General features: G+C 37.0%; 6 protein-coding genes, 1 non-coding gene and 1 pseudogene across 15 annotated transcripts; 4 read left to right on the top strand and 4 right to left on the bottom strand.

The window, feature by feature from the left end:
- The first annotated feature begins 8 nt into the window (after positions 1 to 8).
- Positions 9 to 1,822, top strand: LOC104779805 (uncharacterized). Its single transcript, XM_010504191.3, has 4 exons — positions 9 to 562; positions 691 to 915; positions 1,359 to 1,384; positions 1,483 to 1,822. Exons 1-4 carry the CDS (start codon positions 194 to 196, stop codon positions 1,679 to 1,681), a joined length of 819 nt encoding a protein of 272 aa, XP_010502493.2. The 5' UTR covers positions 9 to 193; the 3' UTR covers positions 1,682 to 1,822.
- Positions 1,823 to 1,910: 88 nt separating this feature from the next.
- LOC104779793 (uncharacterized) lies at positions 1,911 to 4,873 on the bottom strand. The gene has a single exon (XM_010504182.3). The coding sequence runs from the start codon at positions 4,188 to 4,190 to the stop codon at positions 2,043 to 2,045; it is 2,148 nt and encodes a 715-aa protein (XP_010502484.1). The 5' UTR covers positions 4,191 to 4,873; the 3' UTR covers positions 1,911 to 2,042.
- A 2,669-nt stretch (positions 4,874 to 7,542) lies between these two features.
- Positions 7,543 to 10,302, bottom strand: LOC109124634 (uncharacterized). The gene is made up of 7 exons (XM_010504172.3): positions 9,628 to 10,302; positions 9,118 to 9,345; positions 8,940 to 9,013; positions 8,650 to 8,809; positions 8,436 to 8,555; positions 8,213 to 8,321; positions 7,543 to 8,089 (listed from the first exon to the last, which is right to left on the bottom strand). The coding sequence occupies exons 1-7, from the start codon at positions 9,856 to 9,858 to the stop codon at positions 7,911 to 7,913; spliced, it is 1,101 nt and encodes a 366-aa protein (XP_010502474.1). The 5' UTR covers positions 9,859 to 10,302; the 3' UTR covers positions 7,543 to 7,910.
- LOC104779777 (RNA exonuclease 4) lies at positions 10,256 to 12,599 on the bottom strand. Of its 3 annotated transcripts, none has more exons than XM_010504161.3 (9): positions 12,248 to 12,599; positions 12,059 to 12,146; positions 11,881 to 11,959; positions 11,512 to 11,593; positions 11,306 to 11,414; positions 11,079 to 11,167; positions 10,938 to 11,002; positions 10,735 to 10,813; positions 10,256 to 10,653 (listed from the first exon to the last, which is right to left on the bottom strand). In XM_010504161.3, exons 1-9 carry the CDS (start codon positions 12,338 to 12,340, stop codon positions 10,489 to 10,491), a joined length of 849 nt encoding a protein of 282 aa, XP_010502463.2. In that variant the 5' UTR covers positions 12,341 to 12,599; the 3' UTR covers positions 10,256 to 10,488. The 3 variants fall into 3 exon arrangements, with proteins under 3 accessions (XP_010502463.2, XP_087362411.1, XP_087362384.1); XM_087506285.1 differs by having other exon boundaries at positions 11,512 to 11,585; positions 12,248 to 12,432; XM_087506258.1 differs by having other exon boundaries at positions 11,512 to 11,780; positions 12,248 to 12,394.
- A 953-nt stretch (positions 12,600 to 13,552) lies between these two features.
- LOC104779773 (uncharacterized) lies at positions 13,553 to 16,734 on the top strand. Its single transcript, XM_010504155.3, has 6 exons — positions 13,553 to 13,759; positions 14,617 to 15,363; positions 15,447 to 15,742; positions 15,842 to 15,937; positions 16,056 to 16,217; positions 16,318 to 16,734. The coding sequence occupies exons 2-6, from the start codon at positions 14,640 to 14,642 to the stop codon at positions 16,507 to 16,509; spliced, it is 1,470 nt and encodes a 489-aa protein (XP_010502457.1). The 5' UTR covers positions 13,553 to 13,759; positions 14,617 to 14,639; the 3' UTR covers positions 16,510 to 16,734.
- A 52-nt stretch (positions 16,735 to 16,786) lies between these two features.
- LOC104779761 (ras-related protein RABA1g-like) lies at positions 16,787 to 17,932 on the bottom strand (annotated as a pseudogene). The gene is made up of 2 exons (XR_015593861.1): positions 17,577 to 17,932; positions 16,787 to 17,391 (listed from the first exon to the last, which is right to left on the bottom strand). The product of XR_015593861.1 is annotated as a ras-related protein RABA1g-like (transcript).
- A 1,727-nt stretch (positions 17,933 to 19,659) lies between these two features.
- LOC104779754 (uncharacterized) lies at positions 19,660 to 21,482 on the top strand. 6 transcript variants are annotated; one of them, XM_087506107.1, is made up of 6 exons: positions 19,660 to 20,090; positions 20,186 to 20,419; positions 20,548 to 20,685; positions 20,780 to 20,843; positions 20,946 to 21,068; positions 21,204 to 21,482. In XM_087506107.1, the coding sequence occupies exons 1-3, from the start codon at positions 19,859 to 19,861 to the stop codon at positions 20,583 to 20,585; spliced, it is 504 nt and encodes a 167-aa protein (XP_087362233.1). In that variant the 5' UTR covers positions 19,660 to 19,858; the 3' UTR covers positions 20,586 to 20,685; positions 20,780 to 20,843; positions 20,946 to 21,068; positions 21,204 to 21,482. The 6 variants fall into 6 exon arrangements, with proteins under 6 accessions (XP_087362233.1, XP_087362196.1, XP_087362213.1 ...); XM_087506070.1 differs by having other exon boundaries at positions 20,780 to 20,854; XM_087506087.1 differs by having other exon boundaries at positions 20,780 to 20,858.
- A 322-nt stretch (positions 21,483 to 21,804) lies between these two features.
- Positions 21,805 to 21,878, top strand: TRNAI-UAU (transfer RNA isoleucine (anticodon UAU)). The gene has a single exon. It is a non-coding gene; the product is annotated as a tRNA-Ile (tRNA).
- The last annotated feature ends 112 nt before the right edge of the window (positions 21,879 to 21,990 follow it).

Genomic DNA, 21,990 nt, shown 5'->3' with positions numbered 1-21,990 from the left:
AACTAGATGACATTTTGGTAGACACTAGTTTTGTTTGTATAATGGTAATATTAGACCTTCTGTTTCACTTAGAGAGTCTACGGAGAGGAACCTTCTAAACAATAAAGAGGCTTTGAACTGAGGATACATTATTTGAAGAAGACGTTAATGGTGAGATAAAAAAAAAGCTTTCGACGGCTAAGAAAATAGAAAAATGTTAGTGTTGCAGAGCCACCAGTGTCTCTTCACTCTCCCTCACCGTCTCCGTCCGACGCGTCTTATCTCTATATACGGCCTACCGGAATCTCTCTCTACAGTATCCGCTTTTACCAGGATCCGACCCGATAGAATCCGGGTAACCGCCGTTAAAAAAATAGCCGATGTGGCGGAGGATGTTGAGGAAGATGGTCCAATTGAGCTTCCTCCACCGTCCACGTCTCCGTTTTCGTCTACCAACTCCATATTCGCCACTTCCGATGACCCTACTCCTCTCCAGTTAGCCACCAGTGTGCTTCTAACCGGTGCCATCACTGTCTTCCTCATCCGCTCAGTTCGACGGCGCGCTCGACGCTCCAAAGAACTGGTGAATTCTCATTCTCCTCTCGTTACGGAACAAAGAATCATTGATTTTGGTCTAAAATCGATTTGAAATTTGGGGATTGTGTTTTGAGAATTTGGGATTGTGAGTTGATTTTGGTGTTGGAATTGTAGACATTTAGATCTACCGGAGCAAAGAAATCGTTGAAAGATGAGGCATTGGATAATTTGAAAGCGTTGGGTTCAACTCCGATAGAAGGTGGTGGTAGTTCAACTCCATCGGCGGCTCAAGCGTTTCTTGGTGCGATATCAGCAGGAGTCATTGCTCTCATCCTTTACAAATTCACTGTTACCGTTGAATCAGGACTCAACCGCCAGACTATCTCTGATAACTTCTCGGTTCGTTTCTTCAGTTCTCTCTCTCTCCCCTTTTGATCTCATTCATTGCTTGCTTGTCTCGACATTTGCTGTTTCTCTGTCTCTATCTTTGCTTTGGCTAAGTATTAGTTACTACCTTGTGTCCCAAGTATCATTATGGCCTCCTCCATAACTGTAAATGCCCATTATTGGGGTATTCATTATGCACAGGACCCAATCCTTGTCCACGATTTCTCAATTCATTGTGCAGCTAGCTTTTAAGTTCATTATGGGAATGACCCATTCTTAGACTTCTTTCAATAAAACACTTTCGATCATTGCTGTGTATAAGAAGAGTGTGTCCATTCCATGGTTTCTGAATTCTATGTATAAACTAGCTACAGCTATTAGGCTATTAGCTATACATTCATTCTTTTGTCCGAAACCTTAAACTTCTCTAAAAGCTTATCTTCTATCTATTGCAGATTAGGCAAATCACAGTAACCGTAAGGTACATATAAGCTTTATCTTACCCCTTTCTCTATATTCATTATCTCAAGCCAATCTTCGCAACTTCTTAGACCAAACTAACTCTTCATTTTCTTGCAGGACTATCATCAACGGTATATGCTATCTAGCAACATTTGTTTTTGGTCTCAACGCGTTTGGACTTCTCCTTTACTCTGGTCAGTTAGCCTTCAATGAAGAGTCCGATGAAGACATGAAGGCTACAACACAGCCTGGAGACTCATCAGTAGACAACAGTGAAGTAAATAAAAGCAACGATGATCAAAGTTCCGGTGATTGATCCAGTCTTTGTATTTTGTACTTATGAAACATGTAATAATAATAATTCATGTATAAATTGGGGTTTTCTTTTTTTTCTCTCTCTTTTGAATTGATTGTAAACCATATCTACTTGTTTGTTGGGAAGCGTTAGTTGTTGTTAGTTTCGATGGGACTTTATCGACCAGAGGAGGAAAGTGAGACATTAGACTAACGGACAAAAAACGGATACAGATTTTCATGAAAAAACATTGGCACAGTGAAAGAAATGAATTATGACTAAACAAAACAAAATTTACAAACAAAGGACTTATAGTATTTTGAAATTACTATTACACCCAAATAGTTTTCTTTATTCCCCACTCACGCCTCCCCCCCTTCTCCTAGAACCCTACTCCGGCGGCGCCGACTCCGACGCTTGCCTGCGGATGCGGCTCCAGCTTCCTGTTTTTCCAGAAACAAGCTTCCGGCGCAAGCTTCGATGCTGACTTCCTAGGTTCCGATTTGCAACGTGGCAGCACTGGTGGCTCGTACGCCTTATTAGCTCCGGCTACCTTCTGCTCACCAACCGCCGCAGCCGCCGTTATTATCGGTGGTGCTGCTGGGTATGAACACGATGACCGTGGCGGCTGTAGGTGTAAGGGTGGTTTATCGATTGAACGCCGGCGAGAAGATGCGTTGGAATCAACGGCTGCGACAATTCGCTTCTTGGGTTGTTGATGATGATGATTATTATTATTATTATCTCCGGTGGCTTCTGGTGGTATCTTCTTCGCCGGAGGTCTTCCTGGTAGACATCTGACGAAATCTGTACTGCAAACCCAAGTCTCCTTGGAAACTTCCATCGATAGCTTTGGTTCACACATCATTAACAGCAAACAATCCGGTAACACCTTATACGGCGTCGCCGTCGTCTTCTCGAGTTGACTTCCTCCTCTCATCACCACTTCTGGACTCGGGTCGGGTTCTCTGTTTCCTTGTTCGGATCTTTCCTCGTTTTCTCTTGTTACAGAGACAGCATCAGCAACCTCTTTGCTTTCTTCTTCTTCTTCCTCCTCCTCAACCTCTTTGCTTTCTTCTTCTTCTTCCTCCTCCTCAACCTCAGCCACCGCAGCTAATTCTTCCTCATCAACCATCTCAGCCATGTGCTCCTCTTCTTCTATGGCGTTTCTGATATCATCTTCAATGTTCTTCAATATCGTAGCTTCGATTTCTTCTTCCTCATACGAATCAACCTCCAAGCTTTTCGAACCTTCTTCTTGTGCTTCCACAATCGAATCTTCAAGAACTTGGACTCTTTCTTCTTCCTCTGTAACTGGATTTGAAACCAGAGGAACCACCTCTGCTTCTGCTTCAGCTTCTTCTCTCTCGACATTAGTTTCCCCAGAAATCCATTTGTCACACAAGTCGATCCGTTTCTTATCTTCAATCTCCAGCTCAAACTTTCTTCTTCTCTCATCATCTTCCTCCTCTTCTCTTCCTCCTCTGTAAACGCCGTCGTTTAACGACAACTGTCTTTCTCGAACCCGGTTAGCTAACGCCGCCACCTTAACCGGATCGGATCTACACCTCATCAACAGCAAAGCGTTCTTCGGCGGAGAACATATACTCATCCGTCCAACTTCTCCTCTCTCTTTCTTCTCCGTCTTCATCTCAATCTCACTCAAATCAAGCCCCTCGAACACATGTCTCCGACGACTCCTCCGTCTATCTTCCTCAACTTCGTCTTCTCCACCAACCACAAGCTCAATCTCTCTTCTCTTCCCTCCCGACGACGTCTCCTCCACCGCTACAAACCACCTCGTAAACACCGCACCACACGACTTTCCCCCTCCGCCGCCGCAACCTTCGTTGTTACTCTCAACTCGCCGCCTCCCATCACCATGACTGTTCTCCATACACGAAGATCTACACGGGAAGAAACAGTTGAGCTCGGAACCAAACGATCTCAACGACTCACATATAGTCACCGGAAGATGAACCCAGCGATTCTCAGTCGCATCAAAACGACATCCACCACCACCACTACCGCTTCCACTACCACCGTCGTTTTGATCGGCCGATCTTCTGAAACTAGTCTCACCTCCTTTCCTCCTAGATCTAGCTCTCATCTTCTTCTTGACATGTTTCCTAGTCTTCACCCTAACCTGACCAATACACGTAACCTTAGGAGACGACGGCTCTATGTTGTTGTTGTTGTTATTGTTGCTATTCTCGTAACCAGATCCAGATCTCTTGCGTCCTCCTCCACTATTATTAGCACCAAACATCGGAGAGTTCAAAACTCCAGCTGAAGCGTTCTTCAAACTACCGCTGGTACGGAGACGACGGCTGAGAGAAGTGGTGAGACAAGCGGAACGAGCTGGACTATGGATGGATTTAGAAGAGAGACGCATGGAAGAAGAAGAAGAGAAGCGAGATGTGAAACAAATGAATAGATCGGTTGAAGAAGAAGAAGAAGAAGCATTGTTGTTGTTGTTGCTGCTGCTGTTAATACTTGAAGAACGGTGGGGTCTTTCAGTTTCCGCCATTGGTTTTTTTTACAGTGAGGAGAAGAAGAAGAAGAAGAAGAGTGTAATAGTAGTAGTAGTAGTAGTAGCTATCACCATAGATAGATAAATTTTTGAGAGTGTAACGGAATCGAGAGAGTTAGGGATCCTTTGAGAATTTACTAAAATACCCCTCGATCTGGTTAGGACTTAGGAGGAGTAAGATTCCTTCTTCCTAAATCTAATCTATTGGATTGACTAATACAAATCTCAATTTAGATTTTTTTTCTTTCTTCTTTTAGGTAATGCCAATGATGGTAATGGCTTGGGTTTGGTTGTGGCATGTGTAGTTGATAAGGAGGAAGGGGTGAATTGGGTAATTGTTGTGGATGGTGAAAGAGAGAGTGTTGTAGTAAGGGGTGGCCCATGATGAGAGTGAAATGAGTTAAAAAAAGAACAAGAAAAGGGGGTTCGTACACTCTGTGGGATACACACATGTGTGTGTGCACACTAAAGCCTAAAGGTATTGGCTTTCCCAAAAACACAAACACTCAGACACGCATGTCTCTTGTATATTTTGCTTGTATTGTTTTTGTAATCTCTCTTTCCTTTTTTTTTTTTTTTTTTTTTTTTAGCTTTTGGATCTTTTTTGGTGGAAATAAAAACACAAACTTTTGTGGAGTATTTCTTTCATTTGGAAAAAGATTGTGAAATTCAAAAAATTTTGGATTTCTTTTTCTCGTGGCTAAGATTTTTATTGGACTTATATGCATGTAGAGATTGGAGGGATCTTGGAATGGTATTTTATGACGACAAGTGGATGATGCTTTTACACAAAATGTGTAAATTTTTATGTAACATAAAATTCAAAATGAATTAGTAAAGTCAAGTGTTCAGATCTCCTCTAAGATATTTTAGAATCTTCTGTTCTGGTTGTGTTTATGTTTGAAACTATAATCATTTTATGGATGAGGTTTTTATTTACTGATCATTTCAAGTTTTTAGTATAGCCAAAAACCACAAAGAACAAGCTTTATGGAGAGAGTGAACTTAATTATTTTTTAAAAAAACTTAAAAAAGAATAAACCCAATTAAGGGGGACATAGCTTTTTTATTCATTTTCCTTTTTTCATAATGATAAAACAGTATACCGGAAATCGTCACATGGTTTGGGCTAAAAACGGTCGAAGACAAATATAGCACAGAGATAATATTGATGATAAAATTAAATAAAGTTAAAAAGTTATTTAGTATTAAAAATATAAAAGCACCATAGAATAGTAGAGAAGCCAAAGCTTGCACGTGATCGGAGTACCGTGAGATAGGGTAATGATTCGATATGGCCGTTGTTCTTTTTCTTATTTTAATTATAACCATTTTTGTAAAGATACATTCAAGCTTAGGTTATTATTAGTTTTGAGTTTTTAAGCTCGTGATATTCTCACTTTTACTTCTTTTTTCATTTTCTTGTGCATGAAAACCAAGGGACGTCGTGTCGCTTTTTGAAGCACTTAAAGGAGTCGGACCTACTAGCTTCTTTATCATTTATGTTGTTCCGAATGTGAGTATGATCTAATTATTAGAGACATGACTATTCTACTCTTAACTAATCATACAATTTACAATTCAGAAGCCATGGAGTTAAAATTTTCAGATGGATAGATCAGCCTCGTAACAAATATGTTTCATATTATTCGAAACTTTTGTGTTGCATTTTTGTCGATAGGTACAAATACCAAATTCTGTTTTTATTGAGATTCTCGAACTTGCACAGTTTGACTCTTTTTCACTGATCTAGGAATACATACACGTTTTACTTAGACCGATTAGTAAAAAACTATCAAATTCAAATTTAAAATATCTTCTAATTCAAAACTTTGTAAGCATCAAATATCTAAAACTTTTGAACAATAAAAATCTAAAACTTCTTGATATTAAACACTTACGCTTCACTTTTATACTTAAAATACACCCTTAAATAATCATTTAATTTATCTTTTTTTAAAATCAAGTTAGGTTGATCCATTTACATATAAATCACAAAAGAAGGTAAATAGCGTGAATAAAAATCACGCGGGTAAGAAAAAACGCGCGTGAACCGCGAAGTAACGGTCACAATAATAAGGAATTGAAGATAGGTTTTTATGATGTGGCAGTCGTATAGAGAAGAAGAAAAAGAGTTTGACCAGACCTAATAAAAGAAGAGTACTAATACTAATAAAGAGGACCACTTTACATTTGCATTAACATGCTTTTAATCTAACGCTTCCTACTTTTTATTTAATAATTTTACAACTAGACTAATAATACTCTACTACTTCTTCTACAAACAAACCCCATATATAGCAAATACTAAAAAAATCCATACTTCGTTCGGCCATTTTAATTTTTTGTTTCCCTATGTAGAAATTATGTTATGGAAAAAAAAAATCCTACAAAATTTAGATTATAATATATGTTACTATGATTGACTCTGGTATAAGATAAGATGTAACAATCCCCTTTTTCATAAGCATCAACATTGTTGGATACAATAATATATATATAATAAATGCCAAATTGATTACATAGATGGAAAGGTGTCTACGTGATTTTACTGACAATTAATATGATGATATATATACACATGTGCTCATTGGTCCCCCAAAAATAATAAGCATGTAGATATAGTATGTTCTTTGCTGTAGGTATATCGAAGAAATTAAAGAAACGAAGAAGGTATCTATCGTTTTCGAAGACTTGGCAATAACATTTCCCAGAAAGAAAAAAAAAAGAAAAAAGTTTCGAAGACTTATCTTAACATTAAAATCAAAAAAAAAAAAAAAAAAAAAAAGTTTCGAAGACTTGGAAAGAAAGAGAAGGTTCTTGTCCCACTTAGGTCAGGTGAGAAGTGTGAACGACACGCGTATCATGGCGCGTTAAAAGGATTTAGTTGTTTTGTTGATCTGGCAGAGAAGAGAGAGACCATTAAAGGACGAGAACCAGACAAAACATACATTTATCAAGTTAATTTAACTGCATATTATGCTTTTAATGACACGTCGACACCTTTTTTTCTAACTAATGGAGTAACTTATTACTTGTTCGGAGATCTTTAAGACCTACTTTAAATCAAGTACTAATAAACAAAGAATGCTATTTGCATATGAGGTTGGATTTTGATTTTGTAGGATTTGTTCGTTCAGTGTGATCAACCATTGGCATGGTGTGACACATTTAGCAATTATGTATGCCTTATTTAATTGAGGTCACATATACGTTATCTTATAGTGCATAGTTATACCATATCAACTTATTATTAGATCTCGGATTTAACTCTACGTTTCTGTTCCAATTATTGTTGCAAGTAACAGTTTCAATTTCTTTTCAAAACCACCCTTCAATAATCTAGAAGAGCATCAAAATGTGATTGTTTTGTTTATTGGAACTACTTTTAGTTGTATGACTCTAAACAATAGATGACAACAACAACAACAACAAAATCTTTCTAAACAATTCTCATTACTTTCGGTTTTACTGCCAGTTGCGACACGAAGTCCCAATAAAAAACGAACCCTTTTGGAAAGTCTATACAGAAACTTCAAGCTCTTGATCTGAATCTAAGCCTGATAGATCTCATTTACAGAAAACTCCAGACGCAAAAACATTTTTTTTTTTTTTTGTCAAACAAACACTTGTTTTTCTCTGCGTGTAAACTCTAGAAAGAACAACTGCTAGAGAACTATGCAGATGTTATTATTGCTGCTACTATGTATATATAGTTCAGAACTCTAGAACCACCTTACCCGGAATCTGCTTCTTTTCCTTGGCTTCATGAGCGGCTGCAACATCGGTTACTGGAAATGTTTTCTCCACAGGTATCTTTAGCTTTCCGGCTCCAACTAACCGCTGAATCTCAGCTAGACCTTCAGGATCAGCCCTCATATACGTCCACCAATAGTCTGATTTTTTCATCACAATCAGATTTTATCACATTAGCCTTTTCTTTCCACTCAATGAGACATGTCTTATTATCAGAATAGTTCCTTAAAAATCAAAGAGAGTAATCAGGATCTATCATATACCTATTCCATGAGAATACTGATATTGTATCTTCTTCTTCATCAAGAGTGAAGTTGCGAGCGGAAGCCCAACCACAAAACCGTATTTATCAGTCAAAGCTGCAGCCTCACCCTTCGAAAGATAAATGCAAAAGATTTAAAAACCACTTATGTTTAACAAGATCCAAAACCTAAGCAACCAAGGTAGCTGCAGCTTGTAAAGCAAAAACAGAAGAATTCTATATACCTGGAGAGTCATATAGCTTCCACCCTTCCTCAAGAAGTTAATACCTATTCTTTCTGTTTCAGGCCCACCAATAGTATCCAAGACAGCGTCAAAATTTCCTTTTACCGCCAACTCAATGTCCTGTATATGAAACAGGTCCAGGTTCAGGAGTCAGAATAAGATCATCATGGATCTGCTTTGGACGAACAGATAACTACACAACTCATGTAATTACCTCGGCTGTGTAGTCAACAGCTTGCTCGGCACCAGCTGCCAGTATTCTGTCTTTAGTCTGACCCACACAAGAGGCTGTCACATGACATCCAGAGGCTACTGCAAGCTGGATTGCAGAAAAACCTACTGCTCCTCCTCCTCCAAAAACTAATAGTCTTTGCCTGCAAAGAGACACATTGTAAGAAACGATGCTGAGTCCACAATAGTACAAATATAACATGACAGAATACGTGTGAATGTTGAAAAGTGAATTAGTATCAGCTTCTCGCCACCAAATAGACAATAACATACCCTTCAGTTATCCGAGCATTACTCTTCAAAGCACGCCAAGCAGTCAACGCTGCAAAAGGAATGGCACTTGCTTCCTACAAGAGACAAACAAAAGAATAGCTTATAAAAGATATACAATCAATCGAAAAATAAAAGCAAATATAGAGAGATTCAAGGGTATCTAGATCTTCCCAGTTACCACATGAGAAACTGATGAAGGCTTTTCCGTGAGTTCTTCCTCCGAAAGAATTCCATAGTCAGTGTAAGTACCTCTCAACGCTGTAGGATGCAATGCACCAAAAACTTCTTGTCCTACTTTTAATGACTTAACTGAGTTTCCAATTGCTGCAACTTCACCACTGATATCGCGTCCAACTATAATAGGTAGATGCGGCTCGAATACAGAACGTCCATATCCAGCTCGTATCTGAAATCAATAGAATTTCTCATCATAAAACTTGATACCATAGCAGCTGAATGATCATACAAATCAATCTCACAACTCTTCATACTAATATTATCATCAATGGGAGACATCTACACCACCTCAAGCTTCTCCTTTTACATCTTCCGTTTCATACGCATATGCAAGAGATCCAAGCTAAACGATCAAACCAATCCTAATTTCTAATTACGGTAATCTTCGATTATATCTTAATGCCAACTAATCAGATGAAATCAAAACGGATCAAGCAGATAACACACTCACTCTGCAATCAAGAGGATTGACGGAGACAGCTTTCGCTCGAACAAGAACCTCATTCGGATTGAGATTCGGCACCGGAACATTCTCCCGGAGCTCGAAAACCTCCGGACCGCCAAAGCGAGGCAACATCACAGCACGGCAGCCGGTAAAGACGCTCCGGAGAGAGCTTAACCTCGCCGGCCGGAAAACAAATCCAGAACCGGAATTACTGCGCAATGATCTCATCACTCGCATTTCTCCGTCGTCTATGGAAACCAATTTACTCGTCTTCTTCTTCGTTGATGCGAGAATCTGCTAGCTTCTTCTATTTTTTAGGTTTTCTTGTTTACACAGAAACGGAAATCTAAGACGTGGCAGCATTTGCGTCCGCAGAGCGGGTTTGTTTACTTGACTGTACATGCAACCAACCTGTGATTTTAATTAATTAACCGGTTTATTACAAACCGAACCGATTTTACCGTAAATTTAGTGAGACAAACCGCTACATTCTTCAATTGCTTACACCGAACCAAAACTAACATTCTTCAAAATTCTTCTCCCAATGGCTCCGAGAGTCCGAGTGAGACTGAGAATAGAAATTTTGATTTCAACAAACCTAACGGACAATCAAACCGGAGAACGTAAACGGGTATACAAATCTGAACAACTTGCTTAACTTCAGAACCTCCAAAAATGTATTGTTTCGTTTAACAATAATACATGAGCTAATATCAATATGGTATAACATTGTGATGAACTTGTACACAACAAGATAGTACATTTGTGTGCGCCTGATGCCGACAACAATCAAAAGAAAGGAAAAAGACCAAAACTTTTCAGCGATTCTTGGTTTCTGTTTAGTCATGTTTGCTTTCGCTGATTGATTCAAACAAGTGGACTGTCATTGGTGGAAGCGTTCCCTTGTTTTACTTTCTTCTTAGGCTTACGTTTCGTTTGTTTCAGCCACATCCGTGTCTGGTCTTTCACATTTTTCTCCCACTCTTGTCTGTGCTTCTGGTAAAGCATCATAGCTGCTCGTGCATCATCAATCTGCCGTTACAATAAGAGAGATAAATATTTGCAGATGCAAAACGTCAAGATGTTTGTTTATATTCAGATGTATATACTTACAGGGCAGTGCTCTCCATTTTGGATGTCAGCTCCTAGAATTTCAGATGTGAGATGTTTCAACGACTTTCTTGGTTTGCCCCTGTTTGGAAGATTACAGATTCATTAGGTTACAAGCCAAAGGTTTGAAGTTTGGGAAAGCAGAAGTGTGACAAGTATCAATTAGATAAAACTCATAAAAGACAGGGGTCTCTGAGAGTGAGTACTTGAGAAAGGGCTGATACTCAGCTGTGTCCCTTATGTCCTGTTTGGGGTGTGTTAGCAGCAAAGCCTGTTACAAAGTTTATTTCCGTTAAAACTCTGCATTCGTATAGAAACCAGATTCAAGATTTGTAAAACCTACAGACCTTGAGATCGTTGTGCAAGGCGTGTCCCACTAGAATCTTTCCCTTTATCAACTCCGCTACTTTGGTCTGAGCAACGCGGAAATCTTTGGCTGAGGTTAAAAAAAAATGCTAAATTAAGATCAAAGTTCCAAACCGTTTAGTAGAAAATCCAATCTATTTGCACCCTAAAAGCCTTAGTTCCAGCGGAGCAAAGGTCAAGAATGTTGACAGATTCAAGAAATACCAACCTTTCCTCAAATCTCGAGGTCGAATCCCACTAATATGTGTACGAAAGTCAACAACACGTTCCACTGGACGGACAAACTCATCGTATAGAACATTTCCCCATTTGTTAACCTGACAATAGGATGGTGAAATAATCAGTGACCTTCACGTAGAAGAAGATACATATATGATATATACACCTCAAGAACATGGATTATGAGATGTGTACCAAGGTAACTCGTCCAAGAGCACTTTTGGTTCCTTGACCGACACCAACCATTTCACAGTCCATAGCCACTTCATCTGTCAAACTATCCACATGTTGGTGAGATTTAATATACAGATTGTCAAACATCTATTAGCAAACTTTTTTTCTTTTTGGTTGCTTATAACAATTTCTCAACATTCTTTTATTATCTAAGCGACTCAAGCCAATTCCACAATGATCGCCTTAATCAATGAGAAGAAGAGCAAGATAATCTGACAGCCTAAAGAAACCTACAATTCAACAACAAAACCCCTAACAATTTAAAGCTCATATGGTGTAGTTATTAACATTGTGTATATATATCTTAGCTAGTTAGTCGTCATGACCCACCTCGAATCGTCGTTAACTGGAGTTAAGGGATCAATCTTAGGAACATCAACCTCTGAATCAGGTCTCTCTTTCCGCTTCCCTGCAAGTATGCTGTGTAAGTTAGAACAACTGAGAAACCAAAAAAACATGGTATTTAAACCCTAAACCTCAAGTTCGCATTTTTTAGGTTGAATGGTACCTAATATGGAGCTGGGATTATCTGGGCTGTCATTACTAAACGATTTTCGAGTGTTTCCCTTGTTTCCATGAGAATCAGATTTCAGCTTCTGCAAGCACGATAGACAAAAAACCAAAAAGTTCAATGGCTGAACAAAAAAGAAAATCTGGAAAAAGAGGAGAAAGGTAAGAGAAAGAAATAGAGACTAACTTGTTGGAGAAGTGACCAATTAGGGTTTAACTGAACAGGTTTTGTATTTGTCTTCTTCGTCTTCTGCTTTCTATTAAGATCAGAAGAACTCATCTTTTTAGTGTAGCAGCGCCGGTCGTTTGGAAATTTTGTTGAGAAGCGCGGCTCAAGAGTCCAGACTCCAGAGCAAGGTTTAAGACCCTTCCAAAACGCTGCCGTTTCCGTCTAAACCAAATAATACGATTTTCATCACGTTAGGAATACTATAATAAATTTTGTTTGACTAAGTTTATTGGTATGATAAAAAATTATACATGTATTCAATTATTGTATTTTTTTTTGAAAAAAAAGCTAAGATAAGATATGGATGTATTCTTATAGTAATGTCCTTTCTCTTAACATAAACAGAGACTGAAATGATTAATTGGGGATAATTAGGTGACTTGGTGGTTCAACCAACATAAAAACTAGCACATGGGAAAGCAGAAGCACCTCCCCTATAATAAATATTCGCATCATATGTTACTTGCATCCTCGGATTCATTCAATTGTTCTGTTCCGACTTCCGACACACAAAAAAAAAAAAAATAAATAAAATTCATGACACATGGAAGAGATTTACTATTAACTTGTGTAAGAAAACGAACATCTTTCTCTGATGGATTGATGCGAAAGATCACATTTTAACGTTTATGTGAAAAAAAAAACTTAACTGATATGATATGTTAGTGTGTTCTGTCGAGATACCAAGTGTTGTTGAGTTGGGATTATTCTTACATTATATAACTCACTGATTCGTTACGTTGTTCCACATTAACCAGATCACTGATTTATTGCATTTTAGTTCTCTAGTTCTCCAGCTCTGCCTAACTTTTCTGTTTATCAACGACGTTGTCCCTTTTTTTTTTTTTTTTTTTTTGGAAACCGTCCTATGTAATACTATGTTGATGAAAATTAAACAAGGTAGAGATTATTTATTTATAACAAAAATTGGTTGGTTAGAGTAGAAGCATATCTTCTTTATTAGTTAAAAGGATATGCCAGTGACATGCTTGTTTTCTTGTTAAAATTCAATGGGCATGCATTGGTATACAAGAGAAAAGCGATCCTGTTATTAAAAGTGGTAATTAGATGAGAAATTAAAGAGATTACATATATTATGTTATCTAAAGATACGACGTCGTTTTCATATGTAAGGGATATTGATTATTATCCTTTTTTTTTTTTACTTAAGATTTTTTTTTTTTTTTTTTAAAAGAAATTGAGAAGAAGAAACCAATGAAAAATAAAAAGTAGTAAAATACTAAAATTAAATAAAAATGAAAAAGGAAAGATAATTCCTAAGAGAATAATAAAAAAAACTGAGAAGAAAGAGGAAAAAATAAATATAACCATCCGTCACCGTGTGAGGAAAATAAATTAGAAACTAAGAAAGACCGACGTCTTCATCATCTTTCATCTTCATCTTCTCTCTCTCTCTCGCTCGCTCGTCCTTGTTGTTGGATCTCTCTATCTCTCTCCCTGATTAATCAGGTACTTTATCTTGATTATGATCATCACGATTCTTTTCTTGCTTTTTGATTCTTTTTTTAATGTTGTCTTTTTGGTTGGTTTGTTTTTGCTGATTATCTTATGGGAATTGTTTTTATTTTATATACGAGCTTTGCTGATGAATTGCATTGTTTATTGGTTTAGTCAGGATTTGGGTGTAATCTCTTTTTGATCGTCTAGGTTGTTGCTGTTTTAATATCTTGTAACCCTCTGTGTTTGTGCTACAGGGTTCGGTAGCTTCCGATTATACGAAAATTCAAGTGTTTTTTTTTTCTTTTTCTTTTTTTGCTGAATTGTTTTCGAAGCTTTGTTTCTTCAATCTTGATGCTAGGAAAGGTCAGGAGCTGATTTTTATAAATCTCATGATATATTCCCTACTTCCTTCCTATAATTTCTTGTTTTTTTTTGTTTTGGTTGTGAAATTGGGTTTGATCTGATTTTGGTTAGGCATGTCTGGCAAGGTGGCTTTGTCTTGTTTCCTTCTTAAATTCATATATAATATATAATAAGACTTGCAAGAATGTTTGGTTTTGCCGAAACCACTGTTTGGTTTCTGTGAAAATCATTGGTTGGGAGATTTACTTTGTTTATGTTTGGGTTTTGAAGAAGGTATTTATTCTTGCTTTCTGAATTGGGTTTGATTTATACAGCTTTAAGTTTCATAAGTCTGCAATGTATCCGTGATGCTTGAATGTTCAATGTGCTTATTTGAAAAGCACTAGCTAGATTGAGCTTTGCGGTGTAATAATAACATCGGGTCTTTGCTGTCTTTGTGGGTGAATTTTTTTACTTGTTCTTTCGCTTTACTGTTGCTGATCTTTGTTAAATTCAACTACCAGGGGGTTTCTGCGACGAAGCAAATATGAGACGAAGAAATATGATGACTGGTGTAGACATGGAGCAGCATTCTCAAATCTTTCTCGGTCATCCTGAACCATGCATTGGAACTAACTTTCTCTATCCAGATATCCCACCCGTGATTGTTCCTCATTTAGTAGCTCCTTCTCTGCAAGAACCTTATGACAACAACCACTCAATGTTCTACGGGCCTCCCCAGCAGTACCATCTTCAACGTGCTTCAAATCTTGGTTCTGCCATGTCAACCGCACCCAATTTCTATCCCCCTTATGTGAACTATGAAGCTCCACCGAGTTATATGTTGTCTCATGGAAATTATGGTGCAGTTGTTGGAGCTACTTCCGCTGAACATGAGAGAAATCCCCATTTTATGGATCACGGATACAAAAGAAAGAGTTCTGAAGGAATGCCTGGAAATTCTCAGTATCCATTAACAGCTCCTTGTTCGTTCCCTCAATTGAATTCACAGGAGGCAGCACCTATCTCATTCCCACAGTTTGGTAGTTATGCACAACCACTAGATCAGGCAAGTGTGACGAACAGAGCAGGAGCAGCTACAATGGATCCACTTCTCTCTCATGGTCATAACAACTTCATTCAAGGAAACTATGCAGCTCATCCTTTTCCACCTCCTGGCTCAACCTGGTATGAACAACACTGTAATAGCAGCAGATCTGATGGATCGTCTTCGCATTGGTCCCAAGCACCCCCTGCACCTTATATGCCTGGTACTATCCTTATTTGCAGCATTTAAATTTGTCATTTTGCAAGTTCTTGAAAAATTTATTCTTCTTCTTGAATGATCTTTTAGGTAACGTTGTTCCTGGATCCATAGACTCTGGTAATGTCTGTTTCCCAAGATACCATGAAACATCTAGTAGCAGAAACCCCACACCACCATTTGTATACCCAAGGAACCACTATATTAGCAATCACCCGGTACCTCCTCCTCCCATTGTATACCCTCACATGCCTTCAGCCTCATACACTGAAACTATGCATGCTACTTCATACACTCATGTGGGACCCGTTCAATCAACCGGATTGAGGATAAACCAACAATATCCCCGAGAAGATTATGTACCTGGAGCAATACTAAGGCACCATGTACTATCCTCTTGAGCACATTTTTCATCTTCTAGAGTCAGTTTGTTCAAAAGAGTGTTCACTTTCCAATAATGGCTTTTTCTCTGTTAATATGTGTAGGAAGTTGCACTTTGGGAGACAGGAGAGTTCTACGATGATGAAAATGTCGATGATCATCAAGCCATGCGCTTAGATATAGAGGACATGTCGTATGAGGTTAGTCTTTTAGACCACATAATTCAAATGGTCCACGTTACTCTTTCACCATATAGCTATTTAATGAATTCACGGTGGTGTGCCTTATCTGATGACATTCAAAACCTCGATGGTGCAGGAGCTTCTTGCTTTGAGCGACCAGATTGGAACTGTGAAGACTGGCTTGTCGGAAGAAGATGTTAAAGATCTTCTGAAAAGAAAAACCTCATTAGCGACCAGAATCAACCTGGAAGAAGCTCCATCTACCGATCTAGAAAGCGATTCTTGCACAATATGCCAGGTAAGGACTGCATCCCCCAAGCTTATGCAAACTGTCAAAGTTCACTTAAGACTCTTATTAGTAGTAAAATTATATTTTCTTAATAATGGGAAATTGACAGGAAAACTACAAACACCAAGATAAGATTGCAACGCTAGATTGCAGGCACGAGTACCACACAGAATGCTTGCAGAAGTGGTTGGTTATCAAGAACGTGTGCCCAATCTGTAAATCAGAGGCACTGGTCATGGAGAAGAAGAAGAAGCTACGATTAAGTAGTATAGGAGAAGAGGTTACTACGGATTCAAGCTAAGAGAGGTTACCCGTACGCAGATGGTTTTTTTAGACGTGCTTTTTTTATCTATTGGTTTTATAAGAGAGAGAAACAGAGTCAGGGTAAGTTTCCAGCCCCAAATTCTGTAAATTTGTACTTCTGTGCACATAATTTGTGGTGACAGTCCTAAAAGCTGAGATTGGCTTAGTGACTATAAAAAAACTGTACAGGCTTCTTTGGTTCATTGCACATTTTGGTTGCTCCCGTGAAGTTTCTTTTACATTCTTCATTTTTGTTCATCAATTCCCGAATATGATTTTGTAGAAATAATTAAAAACATTATAAGGATCTGAAAAACTTACACCAAAAGAAGCAACCAAAAGGAAAACACAAAGGAGTATTATCATCTGCTTGTATATCTTCCATAGATAATTTAAACTGTATAAGTTTCTCCTAAGAAAACAAAATGGCTGTGGATCGAGAGAGATCAACTTGAGCAGCATCCGACCTTCTTGACATCAGAAACATCGTCCTTAGACCCGACATTAATACTTCGTCCTTTAGGAATCGTAGCCGGATCATCTCCAATATCCAAAGCTTTCTTGCTTGCCACACGGTATATTTGAGAAAGCACTTCAGTGAAAGCATTCTCCACGTTCAATGCTTCGAGTGCAGACGTCTCCATAAAGAATGTGTTCTCTCTCTCTGCAAAGGCTTTAGCATCTTCAGTAGAAACAGCTCTTAGGTGACGTAGATCAGCCTTGTTACCAACAAGCATGATCACAATGTTGGCTTCTGTGTGGTCCCTAAGCTCCTTCAACCATCTCTCAACGTTCTCAAAATGTAACATGTCGCGTAACATCATAGACAAGCAAAGCCCCCACAGCTCCTCTATAGTATGCGCTTGTGATTGCTCGGTATCTAAAAAGTAACAAAACACAATAGATCATCATCAAAACATATGTACATGAAAACGTTTCACTATCAAAGCCCCCAAATGTGTCGATTAGGTTATAACAGCATCAATCAAATTGTACGAGGAGGTGAGTCACAGAAGCATCATTCGTTTTTAGGGAAATTGAATGTAAGAAATGGTTGGTTTATACCTCTCCTGACCGGCGGTGTCCCAAATCTGAGCCTTGACGATTTTTTCGTCGACGTGAATGCTTCGGGTGGCGAATTCGACACCGATGGTGGATTTAGACTCGAGGCTGAACTCGTTGCGGGTGAATCGAGAGAGAAGGTTGGATTTTCCGACGCCGGAATCACCGATTAATACAACCTTGTAGAGGAAATCGTAATCATCGTCAGCTCTGTACGCCGCCATTGTGTGAGAAGAGAAGGTTTCTTCGATCAGAGAAAGAAGCAGCTCTTTTGTTTCAGGTTAACCTGGTGGGTGGTAAGAAAACGTGTACTGACGGAACAGACGGAAGGCAGAGATGAAACGCACGAGCAGAAGAAGACAGAGAGAGAGAGAGAGAGAGAGAGATTTAAATGGATGAGAAAATTTGCGTAGATCTGCGTACGGGTCGGGTCGGATCCGGATCCGATTATTATCGGGTTGGCTCCGGATCCGATTATTATCGGGTCGGATTTTTCGCAATGGTATTTGAAGTACATTTTTTAAACGGGTTGGGTGAAAATTGAAATATATAACCCGATTCACTGATTCGGATTTATATATGGTCCATTCATTGATATCCTAACATTTTTAATTTCTACCATTAATAATAAATATTGTACTTAATAAATATATTAATATTAGTTGATATTTATTGATATTCTAATAATTTAATTTGATATTATAACTTAAAACTGAAATTTAATAATACATATTAAAATTAATAAAATTACTTATTCAGTTATTTTTAATAAAATATACATACTTATAATTCTTTCAGATTCAACACCTATTTATTTAATAACTAATATTGTAAATATTTTGCAAATACAGTAATATATATATAACTTTGATATATTATTAAAAACAATTATTTTACTATTATCTATATCTATACTAGTATTTTTGCAACAGTTTTTGCTCAAAAAATCGGTTTTGGAAAGTTTTTACATTTAATGCATTGAATTTAATATTAGTTACCAAATGTTTCAAAATTAACTATAGATAAGATTTAGAAAAATAAGGAAATCTTTCTACCTCATTCAAATATAAATATCTAATTCCTTTTCATTTTTTTATTTGAATTTATATTTAAATTATCTTGAATTATTTTATAATACATTTAGTTAAAAAAATTTTGATTTTTCCTGTATATGATTTAATACAAATTTTTAAAAACAGACATATATTACTCAATTTACGGGTACAATATCTCACATCAGAGTCATACTATAAAAGAGACCAAAATGATTCATAATACAAAAAGCTTGATTTATCAGGCATTCAAACTTTTAAAAAAAAATATTTGGTTTATTCCGGTTCTTTATTTTAAAGATTTTTAAAATTTTAAATATTATAAATATTTATATTTTATAAAAAGTATAAATATTTATATTTTTTAGAAAGTTAAACTTTATAAAATGTTAAAAATATTAATAATATTTAAACATTTATGAAGTTTCAAATTTATAAAGTTTAAATATTATAAATATTTCATCTTTTAAAAAAGTTAGAAGACCTTTAAAATACTAATAATATATTTAAACTTTTACAAAACTTCAAATATGAGAAATACTCAACCGTTTTAAGAATTTTAAATATTATAAAAATTTAACTTTATAAGAAGCATCAATCTTATAAAATGTAAATGGTTACAATCTTAATAAATAACATATCAACTCAATCTAATATTTATAACTTAAGACAATAAATATTAAAAATTAAAATGATACAGTGCGAATTAAAATATCTCGGGACGAAGTTATATAGCAGGACGGTTTTTTCCATATTTATATAAATTTAAAATATCATTAATTTGGTATTACACGGATAAAAACATCATTTTATTATTTTGTTAACACTATCGGTATTAGATAATAGACATATCTAATTAAATTAATTAAATAAATATTATGTAAAAAATAAATTATATTGCGGTATTATATGGTTTAAACTTTAAACCCTAAAATTAAAAATTATTATATATAATTATAACATATATAACCAACAAATACAATTTATCATTTAAATATTTTAGTTATAAATAATTTATACGGGAGTCCTAGTATATAGAATATATAGAGAAAACAATTTTTCTTTTGTTCATAAACATAAGCCTAAAACCTAATACCCTACTTTTTTTGATATTCTTCGGTGATTTTGATCTAAAAGGTAGTATCAGTGTCGTTTGATTCTACATTAGAGAGATCCTAAAGTGCGGTTTCGTTTTCCTAATATTTTTAATCTAATTTTTTGCACAAAAACGAGATGATGCACAAGGAGGAGGAGAAAACGATGGTGTTGTGGCCGATTCCTGATGGTCATGATCCTTGTCTGATCAGTCAAAGAATTGAATCGGCGTTGAAAAATTCAGGCCAATGGCGCTACCGCTCTGGTCCTCTCTATATCACAGCCTTTGGCAACCTAACAGAGATCCCTGGTGACGATGACGTCCTGCGCAAGCTTTCTTCCACTGGAGTCGCTCTTAAGCATGGCCACGGTTAGTTATATTAAAAAATTTCACTTTCTTTCTTCTCTATATATGTATATTAGGGTTTAGATTCAACGTTAGTTAGTTTGCTTTTTCTGAAACAGACGTTCGAACGGGTTTGTTGGAGTGGACCGATGTGAATCCAGCTCCGGCTACCATAATGCTCATATCTGATTCTAAGGAATTGGAACCGTTAGCTCATACGCTTTACGACCTAGAACATCTTGGCTACAGCATTCTTTTGGCATATCCTCAACGAGCTCCAGCTCCTGACTGTCTCTGGCAAAGCTTTCTCAGTAGTGTTTCGAAAGAGTGTTTATGGAATAGCTTACTGTCAGGTGTTAACTTTGTCCCCTCTCTCTCTCTTTCTCTCACTTGAAATAACCAGCAAAGCTGTTGGTTCTCAACTAGTTTAGTTTGGATTCCCACATGTAGATGATGATGTTATATGGGGGATGACAAACAGGAAAAAACAAGACTTGTTCTTCAGGAAAAGTGCAGTGAAACCAATGAATCTCCCTGGACTTGCTCAGTATGCGATTTTCCTGGACAAAGCTTTGAAGATTTCACCACGCATCTCAAGAGTGCGTAACATTCATATGCTGTAAGCATCTCTACCTCTCTCTGCTTCTAAATACATTTGTCACCTGTCTTACCCTTTTCAAAGTAAATATATAATGCCTCTGGTTGTCAAACAGGAGTGGGACATGGAGGCTAGTCATAACAATGTGGATCGACTAGACCCTGCTAACATTCCCAAGGGTCAATCAAACGCAAGTTTTTATCATGATCTCTAATTTCAGGAATTTCCCAATTGCCCTTTCACAACTTACCAAATTACCTCTGGATTTGGTTGTCAAGCAGGAGTGGTACTTGCTGTATAATCAAGACGTGGCTCATCGTACTTCTCTTCTAAACCGGAGGTCCGGCCCCTTTAAGCCTCTAAACATTGCTACCAATACCATGGTGCAGCAGAGTCAACCAAAGGCAAGTTTTAATATCCCAAGTTTTTGGAATTTACTTACTGTTGAGTTTAACTAGACCCCAGATGTGAAGAGGTACACATATAGCATGCTTTTGATTTTGGATATACTGACTTTGGTTGATGCTTAAACATTATAGAATACCTGCAAGAAGAGAAATACTGGAGAAGAAGCTGTAGATGAGGAGAACCCGGAATGATCGATCATCTAGATGGAGGGACGGACTATACGAAATAAAACGAAGAAGAAGAATGTGCTAAGAGGAGTGTTATACGTTTGGGGTGTGATGTGTAAGGAGTTGGAAAAGAAGGGCCTTTTGGTGAAAAAAACAAATATTCATAATTTGTGACATTTAAGATTGAATTTCAGAGCATTATATATTATTGAGTAAGTTTAATTTACACACAGTTTTTAACCTCTTAACATTCAAATAGTATTTGTACCTTACATATATGTTGACCAACAAAAAAAGAGCCCATATTAAATTGATAGAGTCCGATCATGGAGAAACTCATGAAAATACTAAACAATATTTCACATGTTGAACTGTGCGATACTTTCGGTGCAAGAATATGGGAATAGTGTTTAATTCATTGGTTGCTAAAAGATATTGTTTTTTCTTTTGTATATTTGAATTATAATTATCAATAATTACTGTTTGCAATTTTGTGAGATACAATACATAAGAAAAAAAATATACAAAACAGAGAAATAAAAGTATGGAACAAATTTAAGAAGTTGGTCCCGTAGGTCAGTTGGTTAGAGCGTTGGTCTTATGAGCCGAAGGTCGCGGGTTCGAGCCCCGCCGGGACCAATATTGGAGATAAATTCATTAGTTTTCTTTTGGGAACAAATCCTTTGTTTCTATGAGTCTCATCAATCTTGGCCTAAAGTAATTAAAATGATCAGAAATAGCCCCCACCTTG

Source organism: Camelina sativa, chromosome 1 (assembly GCF_030686135.1).
Source record: "Camelina sativa cultivar CO46 ecotype springtype chromosome 1, ASM3068613v1".
NCBI classification, from domain to species: domain Eukaryota; kingdom Viridiplantae; phylum Streptophyta; class Magnoliopsida; order Brassicales; family Brassicaceae; genus Camelina; species Camelina sativa.
Note: the sequence above shows the minus strand (reverse complement) of the source record. Positions and strands in the feature narration are given on the sequence as shown.